Source organism: Enoplosus armatus, chromosome 8 (genome assembly GCF_043641665.1).
Source record: "Enoplosus armatus isolate fEnoArm2 chromosome 8, fEnoArm2.hap1, whole genome shotgun sequence".
In the NCBI taxonomy this organism is placed as follows: Eukaryota; Metazoa; Chordata; class Actinopteri; order Centrarchiformes; family Enoplosidae; genus Enoplosus; species Enoplosus armatus.
Window position 1 is genome coordinate 20,779,524 of NC_092187.1, and position 20,825 is coordinate 20,800,348.

The 20,825-nt window shown below is 41.2% G+C and overlaps 2 protein-coding genes across 3 annotated transcripts; both read right to left on the bottom strand.

Moving 5' to 3' along the window:
• Positions 1–3,123: 3,123 nt before the first annotated feature.
• xkr7a (XK related 7a) lies at positions 3,124–7,457 on the bottom strand. The gene is given in 4 exon segments (XM_070910594.1): positions 3,124–4,079; positions 4,275–4,474; positions 6,750–7,420; positions 7,422–7,457. Coding segments are annotated over 4 exon segments (1,863 nt in total).
• A 1,097-nt stretch (positions 7,458–8,554) lies between these two features.
• On the bottom strand, positions 8,555–17,870 carry rap1aa (RAP1A, member of RAS oncogene family a). Of its 2 annotated transcripts, none has more exons than XM_070911182.1 (9): positions 17,846–17,870; positions 16,144–16,303; positions 14,013–14,100; positions 13,487–13,555; positions 13,315–13,371; positions 13,076–13,216; positions 11,617–11,760; positions 11,133–11,251; positions 8,555–9,298 (listed from the first exon to the last, which is right to left on the bottom strand). In XM_070911182.1, exons 3-8 carry the CDS (start codon positions 14,067–14,069, stop codon positions 11,162–11,164), a joined length of 558 nt encoding a protein of 185 aa, XP_070767283.1. In that variant the 5' UTR covers positions 14,070–14,100; positions 16,144–16,303; positions 17,846–17,870; the 3' UTR covers positions 8,555–9,298; positions 11,133–11,161. The 2 variants fall into 2 exon arrangements, with proteins under 2 accessions (XP_070767283.1, XP_070767284.1); XM_070911183.1 differs by having other exon boundaries at positions 16,144–16,240; positions 17,846–17,865.
• Between the last annotated feature and the right edge of the window lie 2,955 nt (positions 17,871–20,825).

Sequence of the window (20,825 nt, forward strand, 5' to 3'; positions counted from 1 at the left end):
ATTTATGTCATTAAGTCATGTAAGTCAGTAAATGTTTTTTTTTTTTAGAATAATCCATCCAGTCTGCTGTTGTAAATGATAATAAATTGTTAATAAATGGATTTTGGTCCAGATGCCCACCAAACGTTTCCCATTAGGTAAGTGGTCATTTGAAGTGTCTTTCTGACGAATTTAAGGAAGAAAAGGTCTGTGGTATCCACAAATGTTGTCACATCAGACTGTTTTCCTTTTGAGAAAATGGCACCAGCTGTCTATTTAGCATTTGTGAACAAGTCAGTGAAATGTGAAACTGTGATTGTGAGATCAAAGTCGAGCTGCAGGAATAGGAGTGAATAGGAGTTAATGGGACAGTTTGCACAGGATTTTGATTTTGGTTTCACATGAAGCTTGAGTCTTTTTCTCCAAGACAGAAACGGAAGTGTGAAAGCTGTTCCATCTCCTGGGTGGAAATGATCAATAGAATAGACTGCTGGGTATCCTGAAACGTCCTTCCTTTACAGTTACAGTAGGAGAATTTCAACACTAACAGCATGCCAAAGAGTGTGTTTGAGAATAGGTTAATCTGTTGAGAGGTCACTGACCTCTGTGGATATACAGGAGGTAGTGATGACAAGTTCACTGTTGCTAATCCACTGATCCACTGCGACATAGAGATGGGATTTAGTCTCAATCTAATCAGAACAATCTGCCTCCTTAGAAGAATTTATCTTGGATTCTATCTAAGGATGCCAATGTTAGTCGGTAGGTCCAGCACTTTGGTCCAGACTGAAATGTCTCAACACCTATTGGATAATTAGCAAGTGTTAGTATGGTAACAACCTAAACAAAGACAGTAAACGTCAGCATGTTAGCATTGTCATTGTGAGCATGTGACTTTAGACTCTCAGTCTTGTTATAAATACTTAGAAATGTGAACAGAGCATGTTATCTATGTATCTATCTATTGTGTTTATCATAGTGGCTCTGTGTTTTAAAGTGTCTCGTTTCTGTGTAAAAAGGTACTAACAGAAAAAGTCAGGTAAACACATTGCTCTTTATTTTAGCAACAACAACATAATGAAATTGTCTTCACCTTCTTGTTCATCTTTTTTTTTCTTGCTCTGAACAGCAACAGTCTGGCATGACCAGTTTAAGGCTTTTTGATTCTAGCTTTGTGTTTGAGGTACAGCCCCGCCCAACTCCTGCCACAACAAGCCCATTTTATGGTGCACCATGTGGTTGTTACATGATGGATTTAAGCCGTTAGCACCATAATTGAAGCCTCTCTGGCTTTGTTACTGCAACAAGGGTGGTAAAGGTGCACTGTGGGCTATCTTTTTATTCCAGCGTCATCTGGGAAAACTGAGCTGACTGGACAGTGTTTTCAACAAAGCTGTCAGATCTCAGTGACACAATTTCAAATTAACTTAAATGCACATGGCAGGACTCTTCCTCCCTCACATACACCCATATACATGCTGGTATGTGAGCTCACACACACATACACGCAAACACACACACAGACACACACACACACACGGTTTAGAAATTTCCCTCTTGTGGCTATTCTATAGAAAAACAACCCTGATAAAAGAAAGTACATTAACGCTTTCTTCAACAGGTCCATAAAGTCTTCAGAAGTTCCTTGGAAGGTTCCTGGAAAGAGCTTTCTAATTTAGGACTAGTTCTAGTGAAATACAGACAGTGTTTAATTGGTAAACTACCAAATAATCAATTCCAATTAAATACTAAGCCAGTGTAACCTCAACTATGTCGGTCACATAGAATCACATTTCCAATAATTAGTGGATGATTAATCAATTATTTCTTGGCTTTAAACAAAAAAGTTATTTCAAGGAAATTTCTCTGGAAATCAACAACTGCTTTGTCTCTGTTTTCCCTAAATTTGTACCAAATTAAATATTTCTTTCCCGGAAAGTTTTGAGGAAATTAGGACATAACGGACCTGTAAAATAAGGCGTTACCATAAGCACCACATGCCCGTACCATCAATAATATCAAAGCTATTCTGTTAGGAGTCTGCAGCTAATTTTTTTTAAAAACATTTTTCAGACAACAAAGTATTGATACAGTACAATTACAGACAGTGCTGTCCCTCTATAACTTCCTCTTCATTTTACAGTTTAATTTACATGGAAATAAATTTCTGTCCGGTTTCCTTTCCAGTGTGAGATGGATGCAGTATGAAAATACAACTGTAGAGAGTCCTATACATCCTGCAAATGTAAATGTAAATCATAACGTAGCTATTGTTCAGTACATACACATTCTGAATGAAGGTGCAGAATAATAGTGATGGCATGTCCCAAAAACAACAGATTGCTTGTAAACACACACAAATCTCTTTTTTTTTTTGTTCTAGCTTACCTCAAAAAAAACAAATAAAGTACCACAGGAATGTTGTAAATCCCACTAACAGCATGAAAACGCTTGAAGCCTTGTCACAAATAATCACATTTTCAACTGTTTTTACATTCAACTCAAATGTTGCTTTTGAACTGCCCTTCAGATTTGAAGCAGCATGTTCAGAGACTCCTTCAACATGAGTGAGTAGCTATGGAAAATTATGATTATGACTATCAGTACCTGTGTTGTAGTTATTGTAGATTGTGTTTAAAATTACAGTGCGAGTTTCCCATCTCCTCCCCTACTCACTCGTCTACATCTTGTTTAGTGACGTTTCAGTTCTAGCTGCCATAAATAATCATGCATGTTGAAGGCTCTTCTCTGTTGTCGACCGCCTTGAGAGGATGTGCTGAAGCACCTTCACTGAGGAGGACTTTCTGCCTCTGATTGATAATCGTACAGCTCCACTTCTCCTGTGCTTCTCTCTAAGGTCACTGGACAGCGAGCTTTGCCGCTAACGTCGACCTCCTCCTGTACCAAACCCTGACCTGAGAAATGATACAGAAGCCGAAATATGCACCATCATTAGACAACATCACAGCTCTTTGTAAAAAATAGACCCCACGTCCCTTTCTGTTTATCTCCACTGCCTAACGGTACAGAGAGCAATCAAGTAGGAGCTGAAACAGACTGCTCAGTGAGAGTCATCCACCTGCCGTTTTATTTAAGGCAGGGTGTCCACACAGCAGCGAGCTGAGTCACAGCACCTTCAGCACATCACACGGTGGTCTCGTACTCCATCACTTCTTTGGGTGTGCCCAGACAGCGGTACTGAATCCTTGGCGTGACCGGGGCAGCGCTTTCGAGCACCAGTATGGTTTTACGCAGCCGGCGGTCGATGAAGTGAGCGTCCCAGGCAGGATACTTCTTTCGGGGCAGGTCTATTCGGATGACAGGCCCCTCTGTCCTGGGTGTGAGGTTGGGCACTGGGGCCTGAGCTCCCCGAGGTGGTCGTACCTGAAACACATCTCCATCTACCCCAGGCCCCTGCTCTCTGTCAGACCCTTTAGTTCTCTGAAGGGTCCTGGGGGGGCTGCTCACCAGGTCAGGGGGTAGGCTGGAAACTGGGGAGACCAGCGACTCCACAGGCAACTCTTTCTCCACAATATAACCCCACCCTGAGACTGGGCCGTCAGGGTGCAGCAGACAGTAATACACAAACATGAAGAAGGTGCCCAGAGCATAGCTGCTGGCCACCACGCACACCATGATGACGGCGTAGAAGTCTGAGGTATGAGAGTCGCGGTACAGGTACCAGGCAGTGGTGAGCGCCACATTCTCAGCGAACACAGTCAGGCTGTAGATGAGCATCCTGCAGCGAGTGCGCCCCTCTCTCACACTGAACCAACAGAAAACATACACGATGCCCACCATCATGTTATAGATGATCTCCTCCCATTTGGACATGCAGAAGTCCGTTTCGCCTTGAATTATCCAAAACGTCATGATGCACCAGTGGGCCACGATGAAGATGCCAAAGTAAAGCTGGAACACAGAGGCGAACAGGGAGAAGGCCAGAGTGCGGGCCCCGATGGTGAACAGGTGCCACAGAATCTGAACTATGACGGCCTTGTAGGTCATGGGTAGCTTATCGTCTCGGGAGTCCCTCAGGACTTTCTGATAGGAGGCGATCATCCAGGCGAGGGACATCAGTGAGGCGGAAGCTGAAAGCCCTGGAGAGACAGAGGGAAGGGGAGGCGAGAAGAGAGAGATTGAGCAATAGGACGGAAAAGGCTCTCTTAACATTTACCACAGTGAGAATACAAATCGCCCTGCTCTGTTGGGGCACAAGTGACTAATCATGCACAGCGTGGGCTGCAGACGCGTGATTGACTGATGTGGTGATTGGTCACTTTGGGGGCACTCACCCTGAAGCGGCAGCACCTGACTGGCCTGGATCATGATGCTGAGCTGCAGCACCAGCTGAGGAGCGCTCTTCAGGAAGGACTCGAGCAGACGCAGCATGCTGATATCCGCGCTCTCGAACATCATGCGCCAGTAGTAGTGGCGGCGCTCGGGGTCTCTGTGCCAGCGGCTCTGCACGCCCAGATACAGGGCGTGGACATACCTGTGTATCAGAAGCAGACACAATTCAGACACATTCGTGAGAACATTATGTTCTGTTGAAAAAGAAAAAGTGAGATTGAACAGAATTTGAGGTCTTAATGCTGCACTTCAAAAACTTTTGGACATCAAACACAGACTCTCAGAAGTCATAACTCATTATTCCAAACTCTGGGAGCTGTCAGTAGTTCTTGCCAAAAAAGCTGGTTGCTTGCTCCTCCAGGATTTAGATTAGACTGAAACTGAACTAAGCAGCTCTGTGGTTTTAATTTTAGTACAGGCATCGGAGGGGGTGATTGTAGAGCTTGTCTGCTATCTCTCTTCAAATAAAATCAGTATGAGGGGCTGTGGAGAGAAAAGAAATCCAAATAAATGCTCTCAATCCGGTCTTCATTTTGAAGGTTAGAGGGGGGAAAAACAGCGCTCACAGTAAATCCCTTGTTGAACTCCTGAGCTTTGCTGACATGTCGTCCCACCCCCCTCTCAACTTGTTCTACAATGACCTTGATTAACGAACACACATCATTTTGTAGACACACAGGTTCACGCACTGTGCAAACATATTTCTGCACAAATGTGTTGACACGTGATATCTATTCGTACCATGCAAATATGCAATGTGTAAATCATTACCTCTGTCATCACACAGCACCTAAGTGCTTGAAAAAGAGCGGTTGGTTGCCATGGAGGACTGAAGCTATAAAAGTCACAGTAATTGCCTCGGGGAGACGGGTCAGAAGAGCCCTATGTCAACAAGCCCAGTGAACCACAAGGGAGTTTGTGTAACCCTTTTTTGTTCTGGTTCCTGCTACACAAAGTGTGCCTTGGGATGTAACACACTGAGAAAATAGAGCATATGCGCAGTAATGAGGGTCAAAGACTCCTCCCCACACACACACACACACACACACACAGCAAACACTGTGTCTGTAACATAAACCCTATCTCCCATCTCTTGCACGCTGACATTTAATTCTGGTAGCCGGCCCAAATTGATCCCCGGCTCACCTGACTGACTGTGTATCAGTGACGGATCATTCCTGAGTTAACAGCTGAGGGTAAAACACACAGCGGTAATCCTCTTAATGTGCAGACACGCTGGTCTGAGAGCAGCAGCAATGAAAGAGGAGCACACGCACACACACACACACACACACACACACAACAGCTTTAATGGCATTACCGGTAATTCTGCGCAGCCACAATGTTTTAATGTGCTACTGGACACACTCACGCACACACACACACACACATAGAAATCTCCAGGAGGAAATGAGGAGTCAATACATATTACCCATAGGGCTGTCTAACAAGGCAGGAAGAGAGAGAGCACAAAGATAGACACAGACAGAGGCCTACAGATAAATCAAACTATTGATTTGCATCTGATTCCATCATTACACATAAATTGTCTTTCTATAACGTCCCCAGTGTGTCTATAAAATACAACCTGTCTCTGTACATCATCACGTTTTCGTGTAACCCTCCTCCCACCACGGTTCAGCTGAATGCCTCCCTCTGACTGGCAGCAGTTCAAGCCTGTCAAAACCCATCAGCGCACTGGAGGCTTGAGCACTGCCTCACCATCGCTGACTGAGTAGCTGACCTACAGACCTACTACCATTGATGTGAGAGTAATGCCAAAGTGTGCACTGGTTTGTTTTTAGTCTCAGGGCATGCCTGGTAATTAAACATGTTTGGGCTCCGCTGAGAGAGGCAGACTTGCAATCTGAGAGCTGCTGGGAGATTTGAGAATATGGATTTTACAAACATGAGAGAGGAAGCCTCAAGCTAAGAGCTGAAAATACACTACAGTGATAAGGAGGCGGGTACATCACTGCAAATAGGAAGCAACTCTCATGACATTTATGACGAGAATCATTTTCTTCAGCAGTCTCTTTCTTTGCAAAAGACAATGAGGATTTTAATTTTTCTGTATAAGGCGATTGGTGTGGATGAGTTGATGATTTTCCCGGGAGATGATTGACCTAAAAGCGCGTCAGGGGGGTTGGGGGGGGGGGGGGGGGGGGGGGGGGTGGAGTCTGATTCTGCCTTTCCAACTGGGGAGAAACGTCAAACAATACAAAAAGACATTCTGGCATTTTGGGCTCAGACCTCCCTGAATTATTACGTTTCATAAGCGTTTAGCTACAGGGAGTAATGCCGGTGCACACACACACACACACACACACACACACACACACACACACACAAAGGCAGAGGCTGAATGTGTAGTTTCCCCTCTCCTCTCAGATCACGTTATGAGTGTTCAGACTTACCTCCAGACTTGTGCCAGCTGAAAGATGTGAATGATGGCCTGGAAGAGCCACATGAAGACTCTGCAGCAGCCCCGGGCTCCTCCCCCGGTGCCCGGCCCTGACAGCACCCCGGCCGCGGCAGTGCGGCCAGCGCCCCGCTCGCCGCTGTCCTTGGTGCTGAAGTCGCTCTCCTCCGCTCCCGACGCGGCCACCACGGCGGCCGCAGCCGTGCCGCTCTCGACGGTTTCCGAGAAATCGTAGGCGAACCATCGGAAGCTCAACACTTGCACGACCACGGACGGGACTATCACAAAGACCAGAGTCAGTGCAAAGCACCAGTAGTAGCTCCTTAGGTAGTAGTCCGCGGCCAGCCACAGGTCTGAGGCCCCGTCCGAGAAGAAGACCAAAAGGGCGCACAGCGTCCAGCAGCAGTCCGGGAGGGAGTAGCGCTGCTCGGCGGGAGGACGCTGGGGAGGCCGCGGGTCCGACCTGGAAGGACACTCGGGTGGGATTTCGTTTCGTAGAGAGACGGGTGCACCATCAGATTTCGCGGCCATGTTTGTTGTAGGGAAGAGAGTGAGTAAGAGATGGGAAAATGATGGAAGGGGGGGAGGGGGGTCGCGTAGCCTGTCGGTCCGTATGCATGCGTGTGGGAGAGAGAGGGAGGGGAAAGGAGGCAGGGAGGAGGGCCAGGGTCAGTGAGAGAGATGGGGAGTCACCGCCGCTCATCTATCAGCGGTGATTATATAGAGGAAGAGGGTTTTAATCGTGACGACGTTAAAGCTGCAGGTCTGGTCCGACGCCTCTAGAAAGAAGACTTCTCTGCACCAAAAGGGGCTTGAAATGTTTTCTGGAGGTTATTATCGTTCATAATCCTGCACAGGTAGCACGAGCTCCACATGGGTCCCTTCAGTAACTCACAGTCAGAAATCATCTTGCTTGTGGTGGAAGAATCTTCACAAAAGTAAAAGTACCTTCTGATACAAACTACTATTTACAATACAAATGTGTATGCATTTTTGTAATACTTGCTTTTTTGTGAAATATTGGATACTTTTACCTTTTGGGGCCTTTAACAAATAAATTAAACCATCGGAGAGGAAATCTCTCTTTCTGGAAAACTGCTGAAAACTCAAAGGCATCTGAAACTAGACACTGCTGGGAACTCCTGGTTTCATTTTTAACAAAACATGGTATCTTATAAACTTTTATATATTATCTATGTTAAAACGTAACAAGTAAATATAACTATCAGACAAGCAGAAGTATATGTAAAAATGGAAATACTCAAGTAAAGCACTTTTAGACATTTGATCTATAGATATACTAGCACTAATACCAGTGTTTTCACACCTTAAAGAGGCCTTTGCGTCCCACCATCAGTCTGAGGTGGAGCAGCCGAGTCCACCATCTGATTACAGTTTCTATTCTGCTTCTGGGGGTCTCTGCAGCCCGGGCTTCCTCTTTCTCTGCAGGTCAGCCGGGCAGACTCCTCTGCTAAAACTCTGCTGATTTGGGCTTAAACTGTCACTTCTGCCAAAAGGAAACACTATAGTTACACTTTCAGCTGGTGGGGGCTCTCTAGGAGGAATTGATCCTCTCACTACTGAGTTTCCTGACACAGAAGAAAGAAAATAACATTACCAACTTCTTTCTGCTGTGGAGAAAACAAAGTGGATAAAACCCAAAGTGGGTGTGTTCGTACCCTGCAGCATCAGCCCACACACTCTGAGCAAATCAAGCATTGCAAATATCTAGAATCATATTTCATGATTGAAACATTTAACAACATTTTCAATAAAGAAAAAAAGCAAGACCAAAAATAATGAAAATGTACTAAAATTTAATCATTCATAAAAGCTGGAAAATCATCTGTGACAGCAATATTAGAGTTGGTTTAGTACAATATATTTTCAGCCTCAAGACACAAATCAGAATGCACCATTTTCCCCCCATCAGTCTATAAAATACTAATTTCCTTAGCTTTATTATGCAAAAATGGAAGTAGAATATATTATGGGAAATATGGAAGGCTTGCAGCTTTCAATATAAAACAAAGTCACTTAGGAAAGATGTTATCTCATCAATACACATCCATGTAAGTAGGAACGAGTAATTTATGGACAATGATGCATCTTTGTTGACACTGTTAGTGCAGAAATGTATGAGAAGGCCAACATTTCACATGGTTTCTTTTGCAAACGTATTGTCACAATATGCCAAAGATTGACGTTACTTTTAATAAAACATTTTAGTTCCCGTATATGGATTTAAACCCACGGTCTCTTCTTTTACACTGATATTTCCAAAAGAAAGACACCTTGGAGAAGAAAAAATAAAATCAAAACACAGAGTTGTCATCAAGCTGACAATACAAAAAAAAAAAAAAAAAAAAGAGGAGGTGGATTTCTTTGCCATTAAAAAGCAGAGAAGGGTATCTAGAGAGTATGTGCCGTCTCCTGCCATTTTGCGAGTGGTGAAGTATCCTTGTCAGCCTGTTTCAAAATGCTCTGGAGAGGACTTGGAATGCTGGCACGATCCACTGGGAAACAGTTAATCATTACAAGTTTCTGCAAGCAAGAAAAACACAACGTCAGGACATATTAAACGTTGTGTGGGACACGAGCTGTTCGCAGGGAGGCTCAGGTTGGACTACGTTCTCCTCGCGGATGAAACAGGAAGTAGTCGCACTACATCTCAGTCATCCACCTGTCTTGAAACTGTCTGAGCTCCACATAAACTGTTCAGAAAGAGACGTTTTGGTGCCAGGTGTGTCGCAGTAAATCAGAGTGCCGTTGGCCCCAGTTACAGTGTTTTTGTTGCACCTTACTGAATATTAAATGTAAAATAAAAGCCAATTTTTATGCTCCAGTTTTGCAGCCTTGCTAGAAAATTAAATGATTACTCTGAAATAGAAAAGTAAACGGATGTAACAATAATTACTCAACTGGTAGTTTGAAACCTGCTTTAGAGACTGAATCTGTTCTGGGAGTTTATCCCAGTGAGATAGAGACACTGTTAACAACACTTCACTTCACAGTGGCCAGAATAAACCATCAGTGGCTACAGTCGTTTGGACAACTGCACTGAACATAACACATCCTCTCAGGTCATAATGCACTTACAGAACAAAGAGGTTTGAGACAGTCGATGTCCATGAGTGGACAAGTCATATCCGTCTTATGGCCAGATCTTGACTGGACTTGAAATGTACCAAATGCTATAATCATTCCTCCTATTCATACTGGCCATTACAACAGCCCTTTCTAAAGCACTTCCAATGTAATAGGGGACAAAATCCACAGTCTCTATTCTGTGAAGCTATTATGAGGCTTCAGCAGTCAATTCATCCAAAGAATACAGTCGTTTTAGTACAAAACTCCCACTTTGTGGAGCGGATGGTAACACTAAAAAGACTGTATTGTTTGGAAGATCCCCACGAGGACTGTGGATTTTGTCCGCTCATCACCTACATCGGATGTGCATTAGGAAGGGATTTCTTAATGATATGAACAGGAGGAACGATTACAGCAATACTTCAAGACTTGGAAAAATAGTGAACCTATCCTTTTTGAAGGATTTGAAACTTGGTAATCCATCACAGAGAACATCATGTCTGCTTTTACTGATGTCAAAGTTACATTATCGTACTGTTCCAAGGCAGTTTAGTTTCATTTGATTTTCACTGTGATGGATAACACATCTCAACCAAGCTTCAAATATACACAGGCTGATTTTAATAGCAAAATGAGAAGACTGTAAACCAGTGACTTACATTCACAAACATGGGGAAATACTATGCTTTGGGAAACAGTGACTGGTGATGTTAAGTCTAGTACATTAGTACAGTGCATTATTTGTAGATTTGCATTAACGCTGGTGTATTAAAGTACAATTACAGTTACAAACTTCCAACAGCAGGTGGAGCCACAACGTTCATTAAGGGCTTACAACTTCACACATTTACATAAAACATTATAAACCATCTTTGATCAAATAAAAAATGAATTTTCAAACATTTAAGTTTCAGTAACCTGACACTGGACTTTGGTTCCATGTTTCCCTTAAACATTCTTTCTTTCGTCAGTACATATCAAAACCGAGGGTGATATAAGTGATTGGCAAAAAAAGGACTAAAGAGGGCGTTTATTTATTCCATTTCCTTCCCTAAAGATTTTCTTAAACCTACAGAGAGGCTTTATGAGTCATCATCGTTTCAAATCCATTCACTAAGTTGATCCCGTTACTGCGACACAATACATGCCCGTGTGCTGTCAGAATTAACGAATTGACTTTAATAATTACTGCAATAAACCTCTAAACGTTCGGTGACAATCCAGAGCTCAGTGAGCAGCGGGAGCCCTTCACATGTCTGGAATACATTTTGTTTCAACACCCACTCACCGGGCCTGGAGCTACTGTGGGAGGGCTTTTTAGAGCAGTGTGCAACTTGACTTCTTTTTTGTCTTCTTCTTTTCCATCGGCGTTTTTCTGTTGATCTGTCGTACCAGATCATAGAAAATCTGCAACAGAGGAAGAGGAATGGTCTCAACACTTTGCTTCATCACAGAACTAATATCTTGCAGTGAAAAGTCTAACTGCCATGCGGTGTAAAGTACGTCCAGCGCAAGTGAGTGAGAGAGAGTTTAGGAATATGTTTGCTAATCGTTTGCCTTAGTTTGTGTTATCTAAGCTCTGAGCTTCGGCTCACTGTGTGGCTACACATTAGCAGCTCATAAAGACACCGGAATTTAAGACATCATGTGGGCCTGATCAATCACCTGCAGTGGGTTACTAATGAAGTGAGTCCAGCATACAATCGCAGGGAAGCTACACCTTCCTAAGCCTTACATGCTGTATGTAGCACAGTAGTAGTAGCAGTACTTACCTCATTAACATTGATCTTTGATTTAGCTGAAGTCTCTAAAAAGGCACAGTTGTTCCATTGACGGGCCAGGTTCTGACCCTGCTCCTTGCCGACCACACGTTCGTCCTCTAGGTCACATTTGTTTCCCACCAGGATCATGGGAACCTGATTGATCAATAGAAATGACATCACAAGATATTGCTTTTCAAACACAACACAATGTTTTCACCACCTGATTCTGGTTTATGATCTTATATACAGTATATCTACATATTCACCTGCAAAAATGTTTTAGCAAAGTGACACCTGAACCAAGAAACACAGACCAATCAAGCAACCTGCTATGAATAAGTAAAGCACACACTCAGCATGCTGCATATCCTCTCTCTCTGAATCAAGAGGTGAAGAGACCAAGACTGAAAGTGGCAGATAGCATCTAACAACAGCCCTGACATTTCCACCCCGTCACAAAGTTCCTGCCCTCCCTTCGCTCTGCCCTCTCCCCCCCACAGAGCCGACTCTAATGAGGGAGTGATGAGCCTGAGAGGCAACGCAGGCAGATTATACAAAGAGACACCAAAGGTTATCACAGAAGAAACTCTCCACAGGCTGAGGAGAAGGCCTTATAGAACTACAAGAGCGGGTGGTGTAGATAAAAATACTGTCACAACAAATAACATCTGAATACCGACACATAGTGTAATGTACTAACATGAAAACCAAGGAGGAGGATACCATATTCCTTTTCATTTTCTCTCTTCCATATCATCTCATTTACATTCTATATCTATGTCCTAATATCCATATCTTATACTGACGTCATTTATGTTTCATGCAATTATGTTGGTGGGTATATATGCATCCTTTATACATATTTCACATGTATGAATATAGATGTGTGTGTCCAGATGCACACTGAGTATGCTCACTCATATCTGAGAACATGTTTGGCCAACGGAGGGTCGAACATTTGTTAACTGTTTGTTTGTTCATGAGAAAATTGCGCTGTGACAAAGGTCAAAACAGACTTGTTTTTAGAGCGGCAACGTTTATCCAATTAATTGATTAGTCAATAGACAGTAAATCTCCAACAATCTTTATAATTGATTAATCTTTTAGGTAATTGTTCAAGCAAAAAGGCAAAACATTTGTTGGTTCCAAGCTTGGGCCAAAGGAAATAGCTTTACTGTTTTCTGGTGTTGTGTCGACCAAACAATGAATCGAAAAAATAATCAAGTCAGATTAATAAATAGTGAAAATAATCGTTAGTTATATATATAACTGATATTCATTTTTATTGGTAATTTCTTATTCTTTACATTGGACTATCACATTTCAAAAAAATCTAATGAGTAGTATTTCAAAGTGATACTACGATGCTGCAATGTTTCATATTTCCGTCTCTACAATTACTGTAAAAATGAGAAAAGACACATGAAGAAAAAATGTAATCATAATTTTAGAAGAATATAACACTCACGTCCTCAGTGTCCTTTACTCGCAGGATCTGTTCCCGGAGGTCCTGTAGGTCGTTAAATGTTGACTGAGCTGTAATGGAGTACACCAAAGCGAAACCTTGGCCATTCTTCATGTACAGGTCCCTCATAGCCGTGAACTGTTCCTATAGCAACAATAACAGAGGGGAGAAGCCATCAGCAGCCTGTTTGCATTCATCTGGTAAATCCCCTCCATCTGATACCCGTGTCTGACTTGACTTACTGTTCCAGCCGTGTCCAGGATTTCAAGCATACATTGCTGCCCATCGACCTCGACTTGCTGTTGGAGAAAAACAAACATGTATGTTTATAAGACTAATGGAGACATTTAAAAACAGCCAATCACCGAGTTGCTGAGGTCAAATGAAGTGCGTAAAGTGTGTTTCCGAGCTTACCTTTCTGTAGGAGTCTTCTATTGTGGGGTCATACTTCTCCACAAAAATGCCTTGCACAAATTGGACTGTCTGAAATGGACAAATGAAGCAAAGGAAGGAAGGAAACAACAAGACAGAATATAATTACGAACCAAAATAAAAACACACTTATTGTAGATTCAAATATTATGATTCATCATCAACGTTCATCTCTGACAAGAAGCCAGTTTAATTTCTTAACAAGGATAATTTATATTCTTGAAGCTGCCCAGCACAAGACTCAGGCTTATTCTTGCCTCCTACTCTCTTTTATTTATTGTGGCCTCTTGAAATATTACATCACCATATATTTTATCTGCAGAATAAAAGTCTGTACCACAATGCAGTTTAATAAATAATTGGACTTCTCATTTAAAAGCACTCTTATTGACTGTAAATTGCATCATAATCACGTCAGTAACACTCTTTCATTATAAAACTGTAATAAACACATTGATTCAGTTGTTTGTGCTGCTGAGTCTGACCCACGACAGCAGCCATCACTCACCAGTGCTGATTTTCCCACGCCTCCTGATCCCAGCACCACTAGCTTGTACTCACGCATGGTGGGCAACTTCACTGGACAGCACAAGGGTCTGTGAAAGGACAGCGAACAAACGAGAAAGTGAGACAGAGGATCTTTGTGTCCTCTAAAACCCTACTGGGCTAGCTAAACCTGAACAAGCTTTAACTTTTTCCAAATTACCCTGTGCCAAGAAAAATATCATTACGAATCATTTTAATAACCTGACTGAAGTGAATTCATGCCACATACTAAACTCAACTATTACAATAATGTTTCATTTGCATCACGGTGTTAATAGAAAAATACAGTAAAATCTCCTTAACAGTGCTTTCAGACTGTCATCAACACAAACAACAAGTATATTCTATTTGCAACCAAATACTTTGTCTATGTACAGTAACTGAAGTAGTGAAGCCATCGACTGAGCTGATGTCACTGTGAACACCCCATCAGTGAAGTATCCACAACAATGAAAAATCATTGATTACATCAGCAGAGGAAAATGTCGTTCCTCTGCCAATAAAATGAGCTCTCTTTCCCACCTACTACCATGGGACTCCAGCTGTCACGACAATAGGGGCGTCGTCTTTAAAAAAATAAAAATTTAGAAAAATCAAGAAGAGCTGAAGGAAACCATGAACTGCAGACATTCAGACCAGTGTTTCACCCTCTAGGAGCACTGGCATCAAAGAATACTGAAGTGCCTTTACAGTAAAAACTATAAGATGCAAAGTGTAGCCGTGGCCTCGGAAAAGTGTAATAGATAGAGTTCCAGTGCCGCAAATAACTTAATCTCATTACCATACGGAGGAGAAAGGCCACGGAGGATGACCTTATCATCAACTCCATCAGCCTGACACAGTTAAGACAGCATAGGTGGCCTAGAAAGAAGAGCTGTCACAGGCACGAAAACGTTTAGGATGAGGACAGACAATTTTTACATAAAATAATCTGTAGTCATCAAGGGAATAAAAAGTGTCTTTTGACGACTTCGCTTATTTTTGTAAGAATAATGAATGCATCATTAAGCCCTTGAGGAATACACAAGGCCTTTCTTCTGTGGAGTCATTTTCAACCACAGTTTTATTTAATTTTTGTGTTTTGTTGTCTTGTGAACGTTGAAAATGTGTCACCACCTCACACTTATAATCGAACACGTCATTGTTGCGGGTTTCACATGCAACATTTCAGATTATTTCAGAGAAAACTTTCATCATGATTTTAAGGTGAAGTTAACATGTACAAACGCACGTGTGGCGAAAAGTGCTTTAGAGGAGCTACACTTTAAATGCTATTCTGAAATGCAAATGTCATCTTCATTTGGCGTACAAATGTCAAAGTGGGGGTGATACATAGTAAAATCTCATTTAAGAACCTCTTTGAACCTACCAAGCATACGAGGTCTGTGGGACATTTGTGTGTTTGTTGAGACAAACAAAACAAAAACCACTCTGTCACACTTGACCAGCATTTGCAATTCTAACTATGACGTATGAAGCACCACCAGAAACCCACAGTGTGCGACAGGCACACGAGGCACTCTACAAAGAGCCATTGTAATGACCCTCCTCTACTCAAGTACACCATACAAATGGAAAATGGAGATCAGAGGTTGCATGCATGACCACTGCACTGAAATCATTACCAGGGTGAGGGGGTGCACCTAAGGTTGACACCAACGTGTGCCTGATGCATTTGTTACCCTACAAATATACGTAGAGGCAAACTACACTGTGTTTGAAATGTAAATTTATGTGGGTGTCACAAAACCTGCCTCGAAGCCTTGACATCAGATAAGAAACCCAAGCCTTCCCCTGATTAGATAGGACCTTGGACTCAAACATTTCAAATATCAAGCACTTGAGCTGACAACCTTCACCAATCCTTCTCATGAATTTTTGGTGGCTTTGCAGATAAGAGTACCTCCTTGTTGGGAGGCCGCAATGCTAACAGCTAACGAACACTTCATCCTACATTTATTAAGAGGAAAATGTAAACATCTACCGAAATGTACAAATGGACAAAACCTTAGACAAAAGTGTATTTTGCACAAAATCTGTACAGTGAAACAAAAAAACAAACACTTCCATGCTGCATAAACAGCTTAACCTACTGTGTACACGGCTGCTGCAGATGACAACTCCCTCTACATCTGGGGAAGAGGGGGGGCGTGGCAGATCCTCAGGTACACTGATGTCAGCGGGCAGGTGCTGAGGGTCGGTTGGGAGTGAGAAAGCTAGACTACACCAAACTGTTCAGACAGGAAGCTGGCCCTAAATCAATCCAAATATTGAAGTGTTTACATTCAGATCAGCACTACTGATCAAGATAAAACTGGATTAATATACTACAAGACTCAAAGTTTTTCTCATCTGTTTAAAAAGGGCACACAAATAAGAAAATCTGAGATAAACAATTTGAGAGGCAAATTTCACACGGCATACCATTGAAAAATTAGAAGAATTATTAAAGGAATCTGCTGTGCAGTGTGCAAAATCACACATTGCCTTGATCATGAGATTGAGGGATGACTTTCTGTTGCCATTTTAAGTGTTGTGTGGGTCTACTTGTTGTTACTTGAGTTGTCACATGTTGCATAACAAACAAAATGTATTCCTTGAAACACCTGTTGCTGATCAACACACAAACAGTTAAAAAAAAACATGTTTGTCTAAAACATTCATCTCAAAGCTGGTGGATACATCTTAATGATGGCTAACTAGGTAACTCAAACTACTCTTCAATTCAAATCAACGTACAGAAAATATTGTCCCGTGTGTGTCAGAGCCAGAGGGGGGCAAATGGATTTTAACTTGGCAGAGGAGCACAAACATACTGAGGATGACGTCCTTTAATTAAATAATTTTAAAAGTCGACCTCATAAAAGTACGGCTTTATTTGTTAAAGGAGTCGTGCTATGTTGGCACTTGATACATTGAACAAAAACAAACTTAATTTCGTGACAACTTGTAGCGTAGTTGGTTTCGAAAGGAAGGGTGTGGCTATTAACTAGTTTCCCAATGCGATAGACTCATACACCGTTTAAAATGACCAATCAAAGTTGGCAGGATTAATGGGTCAACATAACCTAAGTGAGAATTTAACGTGAAGTTTGAGATACCAAAAAGTAGCTTGATTGCGACTACGCTTGACAACTCAAATGTTAGCATTCAGCTAGCAACATTTGGTAAATGCTAGCTAATGTTACTGGGTGTTAGCCTGGAAAGGATAGGGCGAGCTGTGCAGCACAAACACTGCGTTAACTAACGTTGGCTTAGCAAAGAGAAAAAAAGTTGAGCTTACAGTTTAACGTTAGTTTTTGTCTGGAAAATATTAAACTCCATTTTAAGTTTCCCAACGGTTAGCTAACACCAGGGGCTAATAAGTTAGTTAGCTAGTTAGCATTAGGCTGAACTCTCAAGTCTCGTTTTGTATTTAATCTAACGTTTGAGGTTTGAGGCTCTAGCTGGCTTCCCGTTAGCGTATTGATAAACTACTACATATACGAAAGCGAATGAGATACAATCGGACATTGAATTACTTAAACCACAAACCATGTTTGTATCGGCAACTCGTTAGTTAGTCATTAGCTGACGTTAGCTACTCAATCCAGTCATCTCAGTTAGCTTGTAAGCTAAGCTATTTTGCTCACAAGAATTATTTCGCTACAGTGGACCCAGAAGTAATTTTAGTGTCTCAACGGAGACAACCATTTTTAAAGGACTAAATCAGTAAACTATTGAAGCCACAAGCTGAATAATTAGGTATAAAATTTGATAATTTTACACAGGGTTAAAGCTTCTCAAGACACTTACCGTATTCCGCTATGTGTGCGCTAAATCACACTGTGTGAATGTACGGAAGGGTCGGGACGGAAGCTATTGATTGGATCAGGATCAGCCAATCACAGCTATCCAGTTTAAGGTACAACTTAAACCTCTTCAGTTCAAACACACAGTTGTACTCTCTTCTTAAAGTGTTTGTAGTACTGCTATCAACAATGTAGAGTACAGCCTTGTTGTTTACAAGTTTTCTTCAGTATATATATATAAAATAATAAAATAATATTCCTCTCAACTCTGATGTCACCAGGAAATTAAAGGCATGTTTTTCTTATAGTGCTGCCATGTCAATAATAATAATCAACTTTATTTATACAGCACTTAAAAAAAAAGAGTTACAAAGTGCTTTACAATTTTTGAGATTTTCAGATATTGACAAGTGATTTAAAAGATGTCAATGCATTAACTCAAGTAGTGTGCTTTACTTGATCATTTTCATAAGTCAGTAGTTGCTTTAAGAGTTTAGGAAGAAGTATTCAGATCCTTCACATAAGTAAAAGTACTAATACCACACTGTGAAAATACTCTACTACAAGTAAGAGTCCTGCGTTCAAAACCTTACTTAAAAGCAAAAGTAAAGTACTCATTGTGCAGTAAAATGTTCCCTGTCGGTGTTTTATATTATACATGATGTTTCTGGATTAATGTTACAGCTGCATGTGTATGTTGCATTTTACTGCTGTTTAAGGTTAGCTAATATTAATTACTTTATATACTGCTGGGTAGTAGGTAACCTACAGCAATGCATCATATTCTATAAGATTACACATATCTCTAAAAAGTCGACTTTTCATGAGCTCAGAAAAACAGCCCTGTTTTCAGCTTTGTGACGATGCATTTTCCAGCTAATCCAAAGTTTAAATTGTTTATTTAGCTTAAGAAGTAGGTGGATTTTCTCAACCTATAAAGGAACATTTAATCCTTGAGTTTATCAGAAACACTCACATTCACCAAATTTGGAGATACGTGGTTTTCACTGGAGAAGAGGGGTATGAAAATTGTGTAACTCGTAACTATAGTGAAGTAAAAAGTACAATATTTGCCTCTGAGATGCAGTTGTATAAAATGGAAATAGTCAAGTAAAGTACAAGTACCTTGAAAACATACTTAAGTACAGTACTTGAGAAAATGTACTTAGTGGTTATTACATTTCACCACTGTAAACTATCCACCAGTTAAAATCCGCTCCATGTCGACCAGTTTCAAAAGTGAAATGCTTACACATTAATGCGTCAGTAATATATATTCAGTAACATTATATAGTAGTATAACAGTGATGGGGGCCATTGATTACTTATACTTTTGATACTTTCAGTACATTTTTGCTACTCAAATAATTTTCCTCAATGCAGAACTTTTACATAAAGTATTGTCACTGTGTGATACTGCAATTGTTATTTACTTATAGGCTCTGAATACTTCTATTACTACCAGGAAAGTACTTTATTGTATCCAGTGTTACAATCAGGAACCATGCAGTTCATAAAATGATGGGTTTATTTATTTTCAAAACACAGAAAATTACTGGAAAAAGGTTTCATCCAAATGTGTGTATGATGTTGAAGTTTTCTATGTTGGACAAACAAATCCATCGTCTTATATAAAGTGTATTTTCTGTTTAAAGATCTCAAGATATCAGATTGTCACAGTTAACAGCTGCATTTAGGATTTGCACTTTGTTTATATTCGTGTTCAGGAAGCTGGAGCATCTCTCATGACATCTCAGAAATTACATTTGATGCTCAAACACTCCAAGAAGAAGAAAACACACAGCAAAGAGAGAGAGAAAGAAAGAAAGTGCCTTGATTAAGAAAAGTAGCACAGCTGCACTGAGAACTGGTGTTTGGCAGATTGATTTTTGAGGTGAAGTTTGAAGTTGAATCCAATAACAAGCGTTTTTGAAGAACCCCATGTGACTTGAAAAACATTTCCAGTCCTTGTGTTTGTTCACTTTGGCATTTTACATTTAAAAATGAGATTTTCTTTTCAGTCTATTATACAACCAAACAGCAAAGTTGATTTGTGTTTCCATCTGATTTCATGGTTTTGGGGTTTCTTTGGTCAGACACTGTTCAAAGCATCAGTCTGAGTATTTATTTTTACTTTTAGATAAAAATGATATGATGTTATTCCCTTGCTGGAGGGATTATATAAAGGACTTGTCTGTGTCTTTAGCTGAAATACATGTATTGACCATATGAACTGTTTCCCTCTGAACTAGTGACCTGATAAGGCGACACATGTTTAACTTTGGATCACGTGCTGCTGCTGAGCAGACTGAGTGCCTGCCAGCAGTCAGTGGAGACGGAGGTGATGTGATAATCTGGTGTTGAGGGCAGCACACCTGAGTCATTACACTCTTTTCTTGCCTATGTTTTTGGTGATCACAGTGTGGAATAAAATTGCCTTCATGTTTCAGTTCACTCTTAGCCATAGTGGCAGCACGTTTGACAGTCCAGACTGAAATATCTTAAAAACTATTTAATGGATTGCCAGGAAGTTTCACACAGACATTCATGTTCCCCAGAGGATGAATCCTATTGATTTTGGTAATCCCCTGACTTTTCCTCTAGCGCCACCAGCAGGTCAAAGTTTTCATTTGCCCAGTGAAACACGTACAATATCTCTAACATGATGGATTGGCTTAGACATTGCGTGGTTTTCGGATGACGAATACTAACTTTGGTGATCCCGACTTTTTCCCTAGAGACACCATTAGGTTGACCCCTTAGTTAATGTTAGCATACTAACACACTAAACTAAGATGGTGAACATGATTAACATTATACCTGCTATGCTTTAGTATGTTAGCATTGTCACTGCGAGCATGTTAGCACATTAGCATTTAGCTCAAAGCACAGCCTCACAGAGCTGCTAACATGGCTGTAGACTCTTATATTCTCAGTACACAAGACTGTTTGGTCAGTTTGGTTGGTTAGCTAACATTACTGTT

Coding starts and splice junctions, on each gene's coding strand:
- rap1aa (XM_070911182.1), bottom strand. CDS start 14,069: ATGCGTGAGTACAAGCTAGTGGTGCTGGGATCAGGAGGCGTGGGAAAA. Junction 13,217..13,314: donor TCCTGGACACGGCTGGAACA/GTAAGTCAAGTC, acceptor TTGTTGCTATAG/GAACAGTTCACGGCTATGAG. Junction 11,252..11,616: donor CAAAGATCAATGTTAATGAG/GTAAGTACTGCT, acceptor CCTCTGTTGCAG/ATTTTCTATGATCTGGTACG.